This window comes from Choloepus didactylus, chromosome 7, assembly GCF_015220235.1.
Source record: "Choloepus didactylus isolate mChoDid1 chromosome 7, mChoDid1.pri, whole genome shotgun sequence".
Lineage (NCBI taxonomy): Eukaryota > Metazoa > Chordata > Mammalia > Pilosa > Megalonychidae > Choloepus > Choloepus didactylus.
Window position 1 is genome coordinate 84,521,749 of NC_051313.1, and position 21,450 is coordinate 84,543,198.

General features: G+C 35.8%; 1 protein-coding gene across 1 annotated transcript in view; it reads left to right on the forward strand.

Annotated features, from left to right (window-relative positions):
* The window catches only part of LMBRD1 (LMBR1 domain containing 1), a 228,410-nt gene that overhangs the window by 175,156 nt on the left and 31,804 nt on the right, over positions 1 to 21,450 (forward strand). The window contains exons 10-14 of the mRNA XM_037842304.1: positions 16,404 to 16,468; positions 16,823 to 16,925; positions 17,475 to 17,579; positions 19,296 to 19,445; positions 20,816 to 20,894. Of these exons, the coding sequence (XP_037698232.1) occupies positions 16,404 to 16,468; positions 16,823 to 16,925; positions 17,475 to 17,579; positions 19,296 to 19,445; positions 20,816 to 20,894 (502 nt within the window). The remainder of the gene's footprint in view (positions 1 to 16,403; positions 16,469 to 16,822; positions 16,926 to 17,474; positions 17,580 to 19,295; positions 19,446 to 20,815; positions 20,895 to 21,450) is intronic.

The window sequence follows — 21,450 nt, forward strand, 5'->3', positions numbered from 1 at the left end:
TACAGTCCATCTGATCGTCTGTATTGAAGGTGACGCAGGTCAAACCCACGATCAAATTTTGCATGGTCACAATAGAGATCCCTGTAATTACACTTTGTCTTTGGATCATCCTGTATTTCATAGAGTTTGTGTTTGTACTTGTGCTCAACTGGGTTACCTAGGAAACAAGCTTTGAAGCTGTGGCGAGGCCCCGGCCACTGTGAGACCAGCGGCCTCTCTGTTGGGTCTCTGGGGCCCCAGACGTCCCCCCTGTGTCAGAGCCACTCAATCTGCAGGAGGGCCTGTGCACTGGCCATGGGCATGGCAGCAGCCTCTGGCTCTCAGTTGAGAAGAAAGCAAGGAGCCACCAGCCTTTTATTTTGGTCAGCTGTGTGGTGCTTTTGTTGGAAACCACTTGCCAGAGCCGAGAGCCTGTTACTCCCAGCGTTTACTCAACAGATCTCTCAGGGGCCCTGGGGTGTCACCTCCAGAAATGCATGCAGGTTGGGAGAGTCATTCCATTCTAGAATGCACAGCCCGTCTCAGAGTGCCCGTCTGTATATGTGTGAAGTAGTTTTCACTCCCTCCTCCTGCCAGGGTCAGATTTGCCATCGGAACAAGATGACCTCTATCCTTTTTTTCTTTTGTATTTTGATAAACACTGAAGAAGCTGGAGCTGTTAAACTTTATCTTGGGGAAAAACAACCTCATAACTGGTTTATTTGGTGTTGTGGAACCTCTTACTGCTTTCAGTGTACAATTAGTAATCAAAGAAAAATGAGAGAGAGAGATTAAAATATTTGCAGACAAGGAGCTATATTTTCTAAACAGTATAACTCTACAGTCAGTTTGTTCAACCACCACAATTGCATAGAGCTTTGAATTGGAAGTGAGATATGGTGGGTTGGTATAGGTTAGAGTGAAATAGTGACACATCCCAAAGTAATTTGGGCAGAGAATAAAAAATATATTTACAGTCCCCCCTTACTGCCCCCCCCACCCCCACCGAGGAGCTGGGGGAAGGTGCAGAAGTGTTGGACTTCCTCACCTGGACTGGTAGTGATGTTGTCACAAACATTGGGACTGGCGGTTTGATGTGCCACGCCCTCTATCATGGGACTTGCCCTCATGGGGCTCTTTACTGCAAAGGAGAGGCTAAACTTGCATATAATTGTGCCTAAGAGTCTCCTCCTGAGTACCTCTTTGTTGCTCAGATGTGGCCCTTTCTCTCTCTAACTGAGCTACCTCAACAGGTGAACTCACTGCCCTTCCCCTTACGTGGGACCCGACTCCCAGGGGTGTAAATCTCCCTGGAAATGCAGGATATGACTCCTGGGGATGAATCTGGACCTGGCATTGTGGGATTGAGAATATCTTCTTCACCAAAAGGGGGATGCAGAATGAGATGAAATACTTTCAGTGGCTGAGAGATTTCAAGTGGAGTCGAGAGGTCACTCTGATGGACAGTCTTATGCACTATATAGATAACACCTCATAGGTTTTAATGTATTGGAATAGCTAGAAGTAAATACCTGAAACTACCAAACTCCAACCCAGTAGTCTGGACTCCTGAAGACAATTGTATAATGTAGATTACAAAGGGTGACAGTGTGATTGTGAAGGCCTTGTGGATCACACTCCCTTTGTCTAGTGTGTGGATGGATGGGTAGAAAAGTGGGGACAAAAACTAAATGGCAAATAGGATGGGATGGGGGGGATGGTTTGGGTGTTCTTTTTTTTCTTTTATTTTTTGTTCTTATTCTGATTGTTTCTGATGTAAGGAAAATGTTCAGAAATAGATTGTGGTGATGAATGCGTAACTACATGATCGTACTGTGAACAGTTGATTGTATACCATGGATGATTGTATGGTATGTGAATATATTTCAGTAAAACTGAATTAAAAAAAAAATATTTGCAGACAAACAGACACGGAGTGAGTTTGTGAGTAAGAGACCTGCACTAAAAGAATTACTAAAGGGAGTGCTACAGTGTGATAGGAAAAGACAGGAGAGAGAGGTTTGGAGAAGAGTGTAGAAATGAAGACTATCAGGAAGGGTAAAAAGAGAGAGAGAAAAAAAATAAGACATGGCTTATAAAATCCAAAAGACAAAATGGTAGAAGAAAGCACTGCCCTTACTGTAATAACACTAAATGTTAATGTATTAAACTCCCCAATACAAAGATATGGACTGACAGAATGGATTAAAAAACAGGACCCATCTATATGCTGTCATCTACAAGAAGCTCACTTTAGACACAAGGAGAAAAACAGATTGAAAATAAAGGTTGGAAAAAAACATTTCATGCAAACAACAACCAGAGAAAAGTGGGAGTAACTACTTTAATATCAGACAAATTAGACTTCAGATGTGAAACAATTAAAAAGACAAAAAAGGACATTATATATTAAGGGACAATTCATAAAGGATACATAATAATCATAAATATTTATGCACCAAGCCAGAGTGCTCTAAAATACATGAGGCAAATACTGACAATACTGAAGGAAGAAGTAGATACCTCTACAATAATAGTTGGAGACTTCAATACACCACTTTCATCAATGGATAGAACATCTAGACAGAGGATCAATAAGGAAAAAGAGATGTTGAATTGTACAATAAATGAACTAGACTTGACAAACATTTATATAGAACACTACACCCCACAACAGCAGGATACACATTTTTCTCAAATGTCCATGGATCATTCTGTAGGATTGACCACATATTGGGTCACAAAGCAAGTCTCAATAAATTTAAAAATGCTGGTATTATACAAAACACTTCCTTGGATCATAATGGAATGAAGTTGGAAAGCAACAGCAAGCAGAATGTCAGAAAATTCACAAATATTTGGAGGATAAACAACACTCTTAGACAACTAGTGGGTAAAGGAAGGAATTACAAGAGAAATTAGTAAATAACTTGTGCTGGTTTGAATGTATTATGTCACCCAAAATGCCAGTTATCTTTGATGTAATCTTGTATGGGCAGATGTATCAGTGTTGATTAGATTGTAATTCTTTGAGTGTTTCTGTGGAGATGAGCCCCACCCAACTGTGGGTGATGATTCTGATTGGATAATTTCCATGGAGGTGTTACCCCATCCATTCAGGGTGGGTCTAAATTAAATCACTGGAGCCATATAAATGAGTTGACCAACAGAAGGAACTCAGTGCAGCTGAGAGTGACATTTTGAAGAGGAGCTACAGCCAAGAGGGACACTTTGAAGAATACACAGAAGATAAGAGAGTAGCTGCAGATGAGAGACACTTTGAAGATGGCTGTTGAAAGCAGACTTCTGCTTCAGAGAAGCTAAGAGAGGACAAACACCCTAAGAGCAACTAAGAGTGACATTTTTGAGGAGCTGAAGCCTAGAGAGGAACGTCCTGGGAGAAAGCCATTTTGAAACCAGAACTTGGAGCAGACGCCGGCCAAATGCCTTCCCAGCTAACAGAGGTTTTCCAGACGCCATTGGCCATTTTCCAGTGAAGGTACCCAATTGTTGATGCATTACCTTGGACACTTTATGGCCTTAAGACTGTAACTGTATAACCAAATAAACCCCCTTTTATAAAAGCCAATCCATTTCTGGTGTTTTGCATTCTGGCAGCATTAGCAAACTAGAACATACCTCAAGGCAAATGACAATGAAAACACAACATATCAAAACTTATGGGATGTAGCAAAGGTGGTGCTGAGAGGGAGATTTATTGCCCTAAATGCCCATATCAAAAGAGAAGAAAGAGCAAAAATTGAGGAATTAACTGTTCACCTGGAGGAATTAGAGAAAGAAGAGCAAACTAACCCCAAAGCAAACAGAATGAAAGAAATAACAAAGATTAGAGCAGAAACAAATGAAATTGAGAACAGGAAAACAATAGAGAGAATCAGCAAAACCAGAAGTTGGTTCTGAGGAAATCAATAAAATTAATAGACCCATAGCTAGGCTAACAAAGAAAAAAAAATAGAGAACAGATGCAAATAAATAACATCAGAAATGGGAAAGGGGACATAGCTACTGATCCTGCAGAAACAAAGGAGATAACGAGAAGATACTATGAGCAACTATATGCTAATAAAATAGACAACTTAGACAAAACAGACAACGTCCTAAAAAACATGAACAACCAATACTGACTTGAGAAGAAATTCAGGACCTCAACAAACCAATCATAAGTAAAGAGATTGACTCGCTCATCATAAAGCTCCCAAAAAAGAAAATCCCAGGACCAGATGGCTTCACATGTGAAGTCTACCAAGTATTCAAGAAAGAATTAGTACCAATGCTGCTCAAACTCTTCAAAAAAATTGAAGAGAGGGAAAGCTACCCAACTCATTCTATGAAGCGAACATCACTCTAATACCAAAGTCAGAGAAAGAGGCTGGAAAAAAAAGGAAATTGTAGACCAATCTCTTTAATGAATATAGATGCAAAATTCTCAACAAAAGATTTGCAAATTGAATCCAGCAGCATATTAAATGAATGATACACCACAACCAGGTGGGATTTATTCCAGGTATGCAAGGCTGGTTCAACACAAGAAAATCAATTAATGTAATACACCACATCAATAAATCAAAGTGGAAGAACCACATGATCATCTTAATCAATGTAGAAAAGGAATTTGACAAATTCAACATCCTTTCTTGATGAAAACACTTCAAAGGATAGAAATAGAAAGGAACTTTTCAATATGATAAAGGCAATATATGAAAGACTATAGCTAACATCATAGTCATTGGGGAAAGACTGAAAGCTCTCCGTCTAAGATCAGGAACAAGACAGGGATGCCCACTGTCACCATTGTTACTCAGCATTGTGCTGGAAATTCTAGCTAGAGCAATTAGGCAAGAAAAAAGAAATAAAAGGCATCCAGATTGGAGAGGAAGAAGTAAAACTTTTACTCTTTGCAGATGACATGATCCTATATCTAGAAAATCCAGAAAAATCTAGAAAAATCTACAGCAGAGCTACTAGAGCTAATCAGTGAATACAGCAACGTGACAGGCTACAATATCAGCATGCAGAAATCAAAAGAAGAATCAAGTATTTAGGAAGAAACTTAACCAAGGCCACAAAAGACCTATAAAAACAGAAAACTACAAGGAACTGCTAAAAGAAATCAAATAGGATCTTAAAAAAATGGAATAACATCCCATGTTCATGGATTGGAAGAATAAACATAGTTAAGATGTCAGTTCTACCTAAACTGATTTATAGATTCAATGCAATACCAATTAAAATCCCAACAACTTACTTTGCGTAAATAGAAAAACTAATAACCAAATATTTGGAAGGGCAGGGTGCCCCAAATAGACAAAAATATCTTGAGAAAGAGGAATGAAGTAGGAGGTCTTAGACTACCTGACTTTAATGCATACTACAAAGCTACAGTGGTCAAAACAGCATGGTACTTTCATAAAGCTAGACATACTGACCAATAGAATTGAATTGAGTGTTCAGAAATAGACCTTCTCATCTATGGACAATTGATATTTGATATGGCAGGTAAGCCAGAGCAACTGGGGCAGAGCAGGCTCTTCAATAAATGGTGTTTGGAGAACTGTATATCCATATCCAAAAGAAGGAAAGAGGACTCCTATCTCATACCCTGTACAAAAATTAACTCTAATTGTATAAAAAACCTAAACATGAGAGCCAAGAACAGAAAACTTTTAGAAGAGAATGTAGGGAAATATCTTAAATATGTTGTGACAGTTGTGACATAGGTGGTTTCCTAGACCTTACACCCATAGTGCGAGCAATGAAAGAAGAAATAGATAAATGGGATCTCCTCAAAATTAAACACTTTTACACATCAAAGGACTTTGTCAGTAAAGTAAAATGGCAGCCTATGCAATAGGAGACAATATTTGGAAACCATATATCAGATAAGGGTTTAATATCCAGAATATATAAAAAGATCCTACAACTCAGCAACAGAAAGAAAAACAACCCAATTAAAAAATGGGCAGAAGACATGGATAGACACTTCTCTGAAGAGGAAGTACAAATGGCTCAAAAACATAGGAAAAGATGTTCAACTTCACTGGCTATTAAGGAAATGCAAATCAAAACCACAATGAGATGTCATCTCACACCTACTAGAATGACCATTACTGAATAAACAGAAAAGTACAAGTGCTGGAGAAGATGTGGAAAAAGAGGCACACTTATTCACTGTTGATGGGAATTTAGAATGGTGCAGCCACTCTGGAGGGCAGTGTGGCAGTTCCTCAGGAACTGCCATGTGATCCAGCAATTCCATTACCACTCAGAGAAACTGAAAACCAAGATACGAACGGACATTTGTAAACTGATGTTTATAGTGGCATTATTCACGATTGCCAAGAGATGGAAACAGTACAAATGTCCCTCAACGGATGAGTGGATAAACAATCTGTGGTATATACACACAAGGGAATATTACACAGGTGTAAGAGAAATTAAAGTCATGGAACATATAACAACATGGACAATCCTTGAGGATGTTATGTTGAACGAAGTTAGCCAGAAACAAAAGTACAAATACTGTATGGTCTCCCTAATATGAACTAACATAAATGAGTAAACTTTGGCGATAAAGCTGAGAACACAGGTTATCAGGTGAAAGAGGGTAGAGATTGGGCATTTGGTGCTGAAGTATAGAATATTAAACAGGATTGATTATATAGATCCAGAAAAGGATAACATAATTCTTTGTGATGGTAGCACAATATTATAAGTACACTGAACAAAGATGTGAGTAAAGCTGAAACAGGAGGGCTAGGGGCATCTATGACACCAGAAGGAAAGATAGAGGATAAAGACTGGGACTGTATAACTTAGTGAAACCTAGAGTGGTCAGTTATGGTGAGTAAATGTACAAATATAAAGATCTTTTTACGTGTGGGCGAATAAATGAATGTCAACTTTGCAAGGTGTTGAAATAGGGATGGTATTGGGGAAAAAATATAATCAGTGCAACCTGGTGTCTATAGTTAACAGTAGCATTGTAATATGCTTCCATTAAATGTAGCAAAGGCAATATACCAAAGCTAAATGTCTATGAGAGGGGAATTAAGGGTGGGGTATGGGATTCTTGGTGGTAGTGTTGTCTGACCTTATTATTGTATTGTATTTTTTTTATCTTTTTATTTTTAAAAAAAGAATTTGGAGTAATGAATAGATTCAAGTGCTGATTATGGTGATGAATGCACAGCTAGATGATACTGTGAACAACTGATTTTACACTGTGGATGATCATATGGTATGTGAATATATCTATAGAATTGCAGGGAAAATTATAAACAAAGGGATACAAGTCCTGAAGAAAACATGGAGAGAGGAGTGTACCTATTTACTGTTGGTGTGGAAGTAGAATGGTGTAGCCTATCTGGAGGGCAGTGTGGTGGTTTCACAAGAAGCTAAGCATGTGGGTGCCAAAAAGTCCTGCAACCTCATTATGGGATATATACTTGAAAGATCTAAGAGCAGGTACCCAAGAATGGACATTTGCATTCTGGTGTTTATGGTGGCAGTATTCACGGTTTGCAATGGATGGAGATGGCCTAAGGGTATGTGGACTGATGAACAGAATGGTGAACTGTGGTGTATGCATACAATAGAATATTGAGCATTTGCAAGAAGGAATAAAGCTGTGAGACACACAACCAGGTGACTGGATCTTGAGGACAACATTTTGAGTGAAGTACACGAGAAACGAAAAGACAAACATTGTGATGCCTCACTAATATGGACCAACTATAATGTGTAAACTCTGAGAATTGCATCTTAGAGCACAGCTTATTGGGGAAACGCTTATTGTAATGGTCCCTAGATTGTAAGCTCTTACAGCAGTCACATCTTTTCCTGAGTTGTAATGGTTATCTCCAAATTCTGAGATGCTGAGCTCTTTGTGTATAACCTGGTTGGTCTCTGGAACTTTGGGTATCTGAGTGACACCTGAAACTCAGTGCTAGAGCTAGGCAGCTATGAATGTCAGTATTACCTTATACTGCAACTGTTAAAAAAAAGGCTGAAAAAGATTGCAGACTTCAATTAGAGAGATGAATGAAGTGGATCTGATTAAAACTAAGGCAAATCATACCAAAGGGTAAAAGATGTTATTAATGCGCTTTAAAACTTCAATTTCTGTGTGAGACCAAGGGAAAAGATGTTTATTTGTTGCAGGATCTCTGTTTTCTGCAGCACATGAAATAATTTAACTTTTATGGTCAGTTTATTGAAACACCATAATTACATGGAACTTTGAATTGGAGGTGAGATCTGGTAGGTTTGTACAGGTTAGTGTGAAATCCGATACATCCCAAAGTAATTTGGGCAGAGTATGAAATTATTTTCTGGGCCTTCCTGAGGAACTGGGGGAAAATACAGAAATGTTGGACTTCCCTACCTGGGTTATTACTGATATTCTCACAAACATTGAAGACTAACAGTTTAGCAGGTTAAGCCCTCGATCTTGGGTCTTGCCATTGTAAAGCTTGTCACTGCAAAGGAGAGGCTAAGCCTACTTAAAATTGCACCTAAGAGAACCTCTTTGTTGCTTAAATGTGGCCTCTCTCTCTCTCTAAGCCCACTGGGCAGGTGAACTCACTGCCCTCCCTGCTATGTGGGACATGACTTCCAGGGATGAGCCTGGACCTGGCATCGTGGGCAAGTGAAAAATCTTGACCAAAAGGGGTAAGCAAAATGAAACAAAATAAAGTTTCAGTGGCTGACAGATTTCAGATGGAGTCGAGAGGTCACTCTGTAGGGAATTTTTATGCGTATATAGATATCCCTTTATTAGTATCCAGTCAGAGTTATCACCCACAGTTGGGTGGGGCGCATTTCCACAGAAACAACCTAATCCAGACGTTCCAACTTAATCCCCACTGATACGTCTGCCCCCACAAGATTGCATCAGAGAACATGGCTTTTTCTGGGGGACATAATATGAACAAACCAGTACAGTGACATTCTGAAAAAGGCAAAATTTTAGAGACAGTAAAAAGATTGGTGGTTGTCAGGGTTTTGTAATAGCTAGATGGAAATACCTGAAACTGTGGAAGTGCAACCCTGTAGCCTTGATTCTTGAAGATGATTGCATAACTGTGTAGTTTACATGGTATGACAGTGTGATTGTGAAAACCTTGTGGCTCACACTCCCTTTATCCAGTGTATGGACAGATGAGTAGAAAAATGGGAGAAAAACTAAATGAAAAATAGGGTGGGATGGGTGGGATGGAATTCTTTGGGTGTTTTTTTTTACTTTTATTTTTAGTTTTATTTTTATTCTTTTTGGAGTATGGAAAATGTTCAAAAATTGATTTGGGTAATGAATGTACAACCGTATGATGATACTGTGAACAGTTGATTGTACACTGGATGATTCTATGCTATGTAAATATATCACAATAAAACTGAATTTAAAATTAAAAAAAGGGAAAACAATGTGCTTAGGGACTTAATTTTTATTTGAGCTTCTGCAGGACATGGTATCTGATAGTAAATTCTTTTATTGGGTAAAAACAGAGAGCACTTTGATGTATGAATTTAATATTAAAAAAGTCTTTAAAAATTAAAAAAAAAGTTGAATGGATAAATTGTAGTACATCCATACAATGAAATATTATTTAACAGTAAAAAGAAATGACCTATTAGGCCACAAAAAGACGTGGAGGAACCTTAAATAATTATTACTAAGTGAAACTTGCAAATATAACGTAAAGACCATATACTGTATGATTCCAGCTCTATGTGACTGTTCTAGTTTGCTAATGCTGCCAGAATGCAGAACACCAGAAATGGATTGGCTTTTATAAAAGGGGGTTTATTTGGTTACACAGTTAGTCTTAAGGCCATAAAGTGTCCAGGGTAACAACACATCAGCAATCAGGTATCTTCACTGGAGGCTGGCCAATGGTGTCCAGAAAACCTCTGTTAGCTGGGGAGGCACATGGCTGGCATCTGCTCCAAAGTTCTGGTTTCAAAATGGCTTTCTCCCAGGACATTCCTTTCTAGGCTGCATCTCCTCAAAAATGTCACTCTTAGTTGCTCTTGGGGCATTTGTCCTCTCAGTCTCTGGAGCAAAAGTCTGCTTTCAAAGGCCATCTCAAAAATGTCTCTGTAAGCTGAAGCTCCTCTCTCAGTTCCAGTGTGTTCTTCAAAGTGTCCCTCTTGGCTGTAGCAAGCTTGCTCCTTCTGTCTGAGCTTATAGTGCCCCAGTGAGCTAATTCAGACCCACCCTGAATGGGTGGGGTCACACCTCCATGGAAATTATCCAGTCAGAGTTATCACCCACATTTGGGTGGGGCGCATTTCCACAGAAACAGCCTAATCCAAACGTTGCAACTTAATCCCCACCGATATGTCTGCCCCCACAAGATTGCATCAAAGAACATGGCTTTTTCTGGGGGACATAATATGAACAAACCAGTACAGTGACATTCTGGAAAAGGCAAAATTTTAGAGACAGTAAAAAGATTGGTGGTTGTCAGGGTTTCTTGGTGTGGGGGAGTGGAATGAATAGGTTGAGCAAAGGATTTTTAGGCTGGTAAAACTATACTATATGATACTGTTAAAGATGGATACATGTGACATTATGCATTTGTCAAAACCCCAGACAGACCATACTACAAGAAGAGAACCTTAATGAAACTATGCACTTTCATTAAAAATAATCATTGTACCAGACAAATGCAATGTTATGTCCAGGGGAATGGGGCATAGTATTCTTTGTACTATCAACTCAATTTTCTGTAAATCTAAAATTGTTCTAAAAAATGAAATCTATTAATGAAAAAATCATTTTTGTTCGTTGCTGCATTGTTTATAATAGCCAAATAATGAAAACAACCAGTATGCATTAGTAGGATACTGGCGTAATGAACTGTAACACCCATATAAGGAAGTATTGTGCTTCCTAGCCATAAAAATGAATGAAAGCCCTATGTATTTATATAAATAGAAATCATATCCTGAACAAATGTTTATAATGTTGTCAAGACATGTTATATTTTAACTGAAACTGATGCCCAGGTTGTAGATATTATACATGATACTCTTTTTTTTAATGTGTGTGTGCACACGCGCGCACACGCACACATATACACGCACCATTTCTGGAAGGATTCGTAAGAAACTATGGTAGTTACTGATTAGCGGAACAGGGACTAAATGGTTAGAAAAGAAACATTATTTTTTTTACTTTTTGACCATATTTTATTTTTAATTTTAAATACTGGTTGTTTTTCTTAAAGATGTCCTTCTCTTCATCCTGTCTACTACTCTTAACCTTCTATCACGATTTGGTAGTGGACCTTTTCCTGTATTGAGACTTGTATTTCTTTTTCATTATAAAATGTGCTTCTTTGTTTTTATTAATAATTTTTGTCTTCAATTCTATTTTGTCTGATATTAATAGGGCCACTTTAGCTCTCTTTGATGACTGTTTGAATGATGTATCTTTTTTCCATCCTCTTTCCAACAACATGCGTCCCTTGTAGATAGAATATGGTTGGATCATGTTTTTTTATTTAATCCATTATGCTGATCTCTGACTGTTATTGGAGTGTGTAATCCATTTATATGTAAATTAATTACTGAGTATAAGATTTACAGCTGCCATTTTGCTTTTCTATGTCTTAAGTCTTTTTCCTTTTATTCCCACATTACTTCCTTTTTGCATTAAATATTTTGTAGTGTATTTTAACACCTTATCATTTCTTTTACTGTATAATTTTTAGTTATTTGTCCTGTGGATTACAGTTAACATTTTAACTTATAATAATCTAGTTCAATAGTGTAATTTTCAATAGTATATAAAAACTTTGCTCCTAAATAGCCCTATTCCTCTTCCTTCCTTTGTAGTGTTATTGTTTTACAAATTACATGTTTATACATTGAGTTTATTCAGTTTATTCAGTTTGCTAATGCTGCCATTATGCAAAACACCAGAAATGGGTTGACTTTTATAAAGGGGATTTATTCAGTTACTAATTTACAGTCCTAAGGCCATAAAAGTGTCCAGACTAAGGCATCAGCAAGAGGATACCTTCACTGAAGAACAGCCGATGGTGTCTGGGACACTTCTGTCAGCTGGGAAGGCACATGGTTGGCGTCTGCTGTTCCTTTGCTCCCAGGTTGCGTTTCAAAATGGTATCTCTTTTAGCTTTTTCAGTTCATCTAAGCATCTGGGTTCCTCTCTTAGCTTCTCCAGAGCAAACTCTGGGGTAGCATCTCCAGACTTCTCCAAGCATCTCTCAGCATCTCTGTCAGCTCCCAAGCATCTCTCCAAAAGTCTTTCTCAGCTGCTCTTGGGGCGTTTTGTCCTCTCTCAGCTTCTCTGGAGCAAACTCTGGGCTAGCATCTAAGTGTCAGCAAGCGTCTGAGTTGGAGCTCTTCTAAGTAGTCCAGTGAACTAATCAAGACCTACCCTGAATGTGTGGAGTCACATCTCCATGGAAACATTCAATCAAGAGGCCACACCCTAATCAAAAAGATGAATAAGTCTGCCCCAACAAGAGTGCATTAAAGAATATGGTTTTTGGAGGGACATAATATATCCAAACCAATACAGTTCCCTTCATTACAGATTTATAATTATTGCTTTATGCAGTTATGTTTTAAATCACATAGGAAAAAAAGTTACCAAAAAAAAAATTCTTTTATGTTTACCTATGTTGTTATCTTTACCAGTGCCCTTAATGTCTTCATGTGGATTCAAGTTACTGTCTAGTATCCTCTCATTTCATCTTGAAGGATTCCCTTTAGTATTTCTTTCAGTACAGATCTGTTAGCAACAATTTTGCTCATTTATTGTTTCCTAGTAATGTCTTAAAATTTTCCTTTATTTTTGAGGGATAGTTTGCTGGATATAGAATTCTTGGTTGACAGGATTATTTTTCCCTTTCAGCACTTTGAATATGCCATTCCACTATATTCTGGTATTTATGGTTTGTAATCAGAAATCAGCTTTCAATCTTATTGACAGTTCCTTTTACATGATGAGTCACTCTTGCATGCTGCTTTCAAGATTCTGTTTTAGGATGTTTACAGTTATGTCATGTCTTAGTTTGTATCTTGGAGTTCATTGGGTTTCTTGGATGTGTAGGTAAATGTTTTTCATCAAATTTGGGACATTTTCAGCCATTTTTTTCTTCACATATTTTTTGTGCCCTTTCTCTCATCTCTTGCTGGGTCTCCCATCATGCTTATGTTGCTTTATTTGATGGTGTCCCACAGGTCTCTGATGCTTGTTCATTTTTCTTCATTCCTTTTTCTTTCTGTTCCTCAGATTGGATCATCTCAATTGACCTATTTTCAAGTTTGCAGATTCTTTTCTCTGTTCAAATCTGCTGTTAAGCCCTTCTTAGTGAATTTTTCATTTCAAATATTTTATTTTTCATCTCCAGAATTTTCACTTTTTTTTAATTTCTGTATACTTACTGATATTCTTTATTTGGTGAGACATCATTGTCATAATTTCTTTTAGTCCTTTTGACATGTTTTCCTTTAGTTCTTTGGACATATTTTTAAAAGCTCATTTAGTGAGCTCCAGTAGGTCCAAACTCTGGGCTTTCTCAAGGATGTTTTCTGTTGATTTCTTCCCCTTCCATATGGGCCGTACTTTGTTTCTTTGCTTTTAAATAATATAATGGGGCAACTCTGGAAACAAGGTTCTTCCCCTTCCCCAGAGTATGCTGTTGTTCCTCTTTGTTATTGTTGTTTATTATTTAGTGACTTTTCTGAACCAATTCTGTTAAGTCTATATTCTTTGCTGTAAGTGGCCAGTGAAGTCTCTTCTTGACTAGTTTAATGATCAGAAATTTTCTTAAATGTCTGGAACCAATAAGTCTCCAATGTTTGCCAAGGGACTGTGTGTGCATGTTGGGGCATAACTTGAACATTTCAAAAGGCACTTTATAACTCTGCCCTGGCTTTCACTTCCTGCTTACACAGAGCCTCAAGGACAGCCAGAGATGAGAGATTAAGCCTTCTCAGATCTTTCTTGAGCACATGCACAGTCCTGGGCATGTGGAAGGCATTCTGGTTTCCCAGAAATATTTCAGAGCTTTTTAGAGTCCCAATGGATATCTCATTCCTCAGCTTAAACTTTTTGCTTATTTTACTTTTTGCCCTGTTACTCACCACCTTTCATGGCCATGAAGTTGCTAAATTTCTTGTAGTTGTTTTCAACAAATGCCCATGGAAAAAAGGCTTTTTTTTTTTTTTTTTTTTTTACTGTGTAAGCTCCAAGTTAGGTCAAATACAGTCATGCAAGTGAGGTATTCTAAAGAACCTCCAGACGAGTCAAATAATGACAGTTCTCTGGGAATAAGACTTTGAAAGATCACCAGCCTGACTCTCATTCCTCTCATATCTGCTGAACTTCTGTTTTTTACTGTACTTGCAAGCTATTTTTCAAGGCTACCATAGTGTGGACTAGTAGGACTGGTACAATAGCAAGTTAAAATGCCATAAAAACTCAGTGTGCTTACTTAGATTTAGCCATATTTATTGAATATATACTTCTGGGTTGTTGTAAGTCTTTGGATAATTTCCAGAGCCTTGGAAAAGTTGATTCTGACACAGTATGCCGGTTTTCTCATTGCTTTTATGAAATAAATAATTTTCAGAGGCTCTTACTCTGCTATTTTTTGCTGATGTAACTTCTATAGCTTTTTTTTTTTTTATTTCATAGTTGACATAGCTAGAGTGTGATTTATAAGAGTGGAGATCAACTCTAAATGGTCATCACCAATGTGAATCTGTAACTTTTGGTATATGTTCTCATATTTATTCATATATAGTTTTCTTGGTCTTTATAAGTATTTTCTGTCATTTTTGTTTCCTGCACTTATTTCTGTGTTCTGTTAAGCAGTTATAACAGGACAGTCTGTATCTGGCCATACATGCCAACAGATCAGGAAGATAGTTTAGGATTTTATTTTTACCAAAAAGGACATTAAGGATAGGGAATTTTAACTTCAAGTGCTATTTCTATGTCATGTACCTCTACTAATAATTGGCATTTGGCAATTATACTGCCTCATGCCAAGCTAATTTTTGTTAACAGGCTATTAAGGAGTAATGTGTTTCACTTGTGGTGCCTCAATATAAGACTATTGCCTTCTAGTTAACCTAAGTATCAAATGTAAGTGTCTAACTCCGGCAGAAAAAGAATGTGTAAGCCTCTTTTTGCCCTCTACTAATGAACACTTGTTACTATAAAGCATTCATTTCAAACTTCTTCAGCAATGAAACCCTTTTATAACAAATGAATCATCTTGTGGAATCTTAGTATATAAAATAGGTACATTCAGAGTTCTTCTATTTTTAAGTGATAACTATAGTTTCCTTGACTCCCTCCTGTTTGCAACCCTTTGCTTCCCAACAAGCCCCTATGGCACCTCTCAGAACTGAAGAATTCCCCAGAACACAGGCCTACAGTCATTTCTAAAAATCATCTTTCAATGCCAGTTTAGGTACTTTTTTTTTTTTTTTAATCCCCTCAACTTTCACTGGTCATTGAAGTGAGATGAAAATATTTCCCTGTCATTAGTGATGTTATCCATCTGTTTCTATCAATTTCAGTGGAAGAAGTCAAAACCATTTAACTGTGCTTAGAAGAATTCTCCTTTTATTCCCTGGCCTTGCAAACGCTACAGCCCAGTTGCCCCTGGAACTTGGGGAAGAACGTGTCAAGAAAAAAGAGCCTACTTTGTCACTAACATTGGTTTCACCCTTTTTTTAACTCTGAAATTTGATTCCTTAGAGACCCAGTTCCAATCATGGTTCTTTAAAACCATCTCTAATATAAAATTAGTTCAGTAGAAGGAAATGTGTTCCACCAATTACAATTAATACATTTCTCCACAGAAACATTGGTTTACATGACAGTTTCTTCAATGTTGTTAATACTCCATTTCAGGAATATTTTCAGTTATGTAGACTTTTCTTGGCTGTTATATAATTTAACTACTATGTACATCATTACTTCTATGGTAAATGTTCCGTGTTCCCTGTGTTTAACAGGATAATATAAGGTGATTAGTATCTTGTTTTTGTTTTTGTTTTGTGTTTTTTTGCATCTGTGTTAATCTTAAACGTATTTTTCAGTTAATTTTGAAGTTTAATTTGAATATAACTATATACAAACCTCGTATTTGATACAGCACAACAATCTCATATGTTTGTTTATTAATGAAGACTTCAAATGCCTTATCTCTTTTGTTGGTACCTGTTCTCAAATAGCCTTATAATGAAAATTTATGTGACAGATGCCTGGGATTATATACTAAATTAAAATGTATCTTTGATCATTTTGGTAATCATTATTCTATGCTAGCAACTCATGTTGAGCAAAATGGTTTTGTGCTTTTTAATATCAACTCAAAACTGTATTTTAATGAATATATTTTTGCTTTCAGATCATTTGGGGAATATTTTTCATCTTAGTTGCATTGCTGTTTGTAATTTCTCTCTTCCTGTCAAAGTAAGTAGAGTAGACACATTTTCCTAGAGCACGTATACAAATTCTGTGATATTATTTTCCCTGCTGAATTCCATTCGTATAGGCTATTCATATTAAGCAGATATTTCACTTGAAGTGTTCTACAGCATTAACTAAAGAATGACTAAATAGGTCCAGTAATAGACTGTATTTTTTTTATACTATATCAAAATCCATAAGATATATGTGAGGTTTAATTTTTGTTATCCATGGTTTTTCTTTGACTACACTGAGTTTGCATGCTTAAGTTATGATGATATTCTAACTAATTTAAATGCTTTGTAAATATGTTAGTGTTACATATATCAATTCATTCTTTATAATTTTTTATTTTAGTTTGGATAAAGCTCTCCATTCAGCTGGAATAGATTCTGGTTTCATAATTTTTGGAGCTAACCTGAGTAATCCACTAAATATGCTTTTGCCTGTACTACAGACAGTAAGTAAAAAGTCCATTCTTTTATACTCTAGCAAACGCTTGACATTCTCTTTCACATAAAACCATTTTGCCAACAAGTCTAGTAATACTTTTAGAATATGGTTTTACCCTTTGCTACTTTCATTTATATATAATTTTCACACTATGTTGCTTTAAAGATTTTTATATTTATATATTGCCAGACTCATATTTAATTTGATTTTGAAGTCATAAAACTTAAAGTGAACTTTTCTTAACTATTTTTGGTTTTCATTTTTAATGAAGTCTTTTATTCTATATATAAATGTAATTTTTAGTTTATTAGGGGATTTTTCTTAGGATAAAGGTACTAAATAAGTTGGTAATAATTTGTTTTTTTTGAGTGGTTTTTTTTTTGTGTGTGTGTTTTTTGTTTTGTTTTGTTTTTTGTATTATCACAGTAGCCTGATCTAAATCAGGTTTGGTATTTTAAACATTGTTAAATATAAACAATGACATTTTCAATAAATTTTATATGATTTTTAAAGCCCTTGCGTTTTGTGTATTAAATTTAATTTTATCTTTTTTCAGGTTTTTCCTCTTGATTATATTCTCATAACAATTATTGTTATGTACTTTATTTTTACTTCAATGGCGGGGATTCGAAATATTGGCATATGGTTCTTTTGGATCAGAGTGAGTATATATTTAAATTTTATTTTTTTCTCATCATTTTGTGCTTAATGTCCATCATTTCAAGTTATCTTAGACTTATAATACAAAAGTTGTGTTTTGATAGCAAAAATAATGCAAATAGCAGCTTTTTCATTTTATGTTAACATAAAATCACTTCTTGTATAGAGCAGTGGTTTTCAACTAGTGTGACACCTCCCCCGCCCCAGTGGACATTTGGCAGTCTGGAGACATGGAAAGTTTGTTACAACTGAGAGTTGCTACTGGTATCTCCTGAGTAGAAGCCAGTGAGGCTGTTGAGCATCCTGCAATGCACTGGACAGCCCTCTACAACAAAGACTTATCTGGCTCAAAATGTCAGTAGTGCAGAGGTTGAGAAACCCTGGTTTAGATACAATAATTATTTTCTGTAGTGTTTGGCTGCATAGAAACACATCAAAGCACAAATGGATACACTGAAGCTCAACAGATGGGCTTCCCTACTAGGAGTTAAAGATTACTGAATGATTGGAGAAAAAGATACTGTCTTCTTATATCTATTTTGAGATAAAATTAAGAACTTTTAAATGAAGCTATATCAAGTAGTGACTAATTGCTGCTGTGAGTAAAAGAAAACCCAGTTAAACAGTGAGTGGGCTTGAACTATTGAAGGGCTTCTTGCTAAGGGGAAAAAAAAATGTAGCATTGCTTCAGTAGCTCAAAAATGTCAGGTCTATTGTCTCTGTAATTCTCATGGCCTTTCCCTCATGATTACATGACGGTTGCTGCAGCTCTATTTATCCTGTCCTTGTTCCAGTTAAGGGAAAAGATTAAAGGGAGGAGTGACATTTGTATCAATAAAGCAAGACTTACCCAGAAATCTCTAGCAGACTTCTATTTTCCTCTCCATCTTTAATATTTTATTACATGGCTACAGCTAGGTGTAAGGGAAGATGGGAAACATAGAACTTTAGATGAATACATTGTCATACCATCCAGAATTGGAGTTCAGTTACTGTGTACTTTACTACAATCTAGTAATACAACAGTGAGGTGATATCTTAGTTGCTAAAATAAAATTGTGCTCTGCCTTTGAAATGGGGCAAGTCACTGGCTTCCTTATATTTCAGTTTCCATATTTAGTTGCCCTATAGTATAGATATATGTGAAAATGTTTGTAGTCAAGGTTATTATAAATTATAAACTAAATTTTATAGGCTATTATGAGGATGTCATGAGTATTTATAAATGTGATATGTCTGTTCTTATGTAGGAAAATAATATATAGCTATAAATATATTATTAGTACTTACAGTTTAATCTCATTCTTCTAATCTTACCTAGAACTGGAGATCATTCACAATTCTTCTTAGCATTATGAAATTATAACAGATGTTGTTACACAATAATATTAGAAGGTTTGTCTGGAAATACACCATGTGAATAGTTTTATATTTTCTGAGTTCTGAATTTTAATGGGTCTTTGGATATAGGTATTTTGCCATTTTTTAAAATGAAATATAAATGTAAAATATAAAATTAAACCTGAAAGCTTAACAAGGAAAGAATTATGTTATCATTCTTATAATTTTTCTGGAATGATGAAGAATTTGTGTGCTTATTTTGGGGAAAGAAATAATTGATAGAACAATATGATAGAACCTAATCCAAGAGCAGGACCCAAGGCCTTACAAATAAACCATATTGCTGATATATTTTCACTGTCTTTTTTCTTTCCAGTTATATAAAATCAGAAGAGGTAGAACCAGGCCCCAAGCACTTTTATTTCTCTGCATGATACTTCTGCTTATTGTCCTTCACACTAGCTACATGATTTATAGTCTTGCTCCCCAGTATGTTATGTATGGAAGCCAAAATTACTTAATAGAGGTAGGTAAAAAATTTTAAACTTGATTGTTTTGATATTAAAGATAGTGATGTTTTAAGCAGATCTTATTTAAAGAAGGCTGGCATATGACTATTAGGCCATCAAATTAAAATATTGCTTAAAATGATTTTTCATTTTTTTAGCCAATTTTTGTTTCCTTGTAAGTTCTTTTTAAAATAACACGCTGAATTTCATTACAGTAGTTTCATAAGTGGTTCCCATGGTGCTATACTACTGAGCTTTATCTCAGCACTTTATTAAAGCTCCTAGTACTTCCTACAAATTAATGTATTAAGTCGTTTTTAATAACATGACTCCTCAAAAATATTTTGATGAGCACAGTATTCATTGGTACTGTGAATCCCACCTCAGCTTAATCAGTATCTTATTTGTGGGTAACTGGATTCTCTTTTAACATGATTTCTATCCTCAAATTGTTTCCACTGATCTCTTTATGCTATTTATCTCTCAAGAGCCGACTGTAGTTGCTAGTTGTATTTGAACAGCCAGTTTGGATTTTCTGACATTGTAAAATATTTTGACCATTTCTGATGCAACCTTTGTTTAATTTGTTTCCTTCTTCTAAAATACTTCTTGCCCTACTTTCTTACAATTCAAATCCTATTCATATTTCAGGGCCTAGTTCAAGCCTTGCCCTAATGGAACTTTTCATTATTAATACTGTCTTCCCAGATCACTTCTTTACACTTTGGTGCTTACTTTACTTGAACATGTAATTAAAAGCAAAAATAAAATATAACAAGCACATCAAATATTTAATCAATGCTATCCATAGTATTGTTCAGTTTAAAAAAAGTTAGTTTATTGAACAATATTAAGTAATAAAGTAGATGGAACAAGATATGCCATGAATCATGATGAAGGTACACAAATGACCTGAGGTTGAGAAACACTATACTGGGAGATCACCTGAATTGTGTTTCTTATACCTTTTAATTCTCTTCCTGCTTCTTTTCTCTTGTATCTAGTTTACTAGCTCATGCTTATTAAACATTTTTCTGTGAATGAATGAAGATCATGCTTTTACATGGACAAAAGATACCTTTTCTTGTTCCACACCAGAAAAATAAGTAGTCCGTTTATTTGGGAATTCTGTGTTTGGACTAGATATAGGGTTTGTTCTGGGAAGAAGCTCTCCCAATCATCATGGAACCTAAAGATTGTTGCCAAAAATGCTATTATTAAGGTGTACCATTATTCTTTTTCTAATTCAAATTTTGCCTAACTTTTAGAATATAAGATAAATGTAGTTTAAGAAAAACAGTATAAAATTCATAATGTGATTACTTTTTAAATCAAAATATATTTGTTAGTTTAATATTTACATTTTAACTATATTTTTATTTTCCAGAACAATGCAACTTATAATGACCATAAAGGTAATTCAAGCATGTCTGTGCCAAAGAGATGTGATGCCGATGCCCCTGAAGGTATATCAGCTTTTATCAGTTATCTTAGAATTTATAACTCTTTAAGAGAAGAATTTCCTCCCATTTTACTGTGTTAATCATTTGATCCATTTGTTTTATTATGTGGTATGACAGGAATTGTTATTTAAGAAGTAGAATTTGTTAAGTCTCTTCAATAGACTTAAACTTTTATCATTAGACTCTTCCTATTAGGGAAAAGACCATTACACATTTGTTATTTCTGAAGTAACTAGAAGTAGGTATTATTTATCACATTTACTGGCATAATAAGAAATCACTCTTAATGACGTTTTTTCCTTGAAAAACCTCAAGAACGTATTGGTGTAATCCCTAATTCTTAGGATTGAGACCAAAAGTACCTATAGTCTAGAACAACTTTTACTACATCCAATTCTAGCTACTTTAGAATAAAGAAAGTGTTAACTAATAATAGGAGCTAACTTTAAAGAACATGCAGTTGTGTTCCAGGTACCACCTCTGGGTACCAGGTGTGCTAAGTACTTTGTGTTTTCTGACAAAAAAACTCTGTGTTTCTGTGCTCTTAACCTCTGTGTAT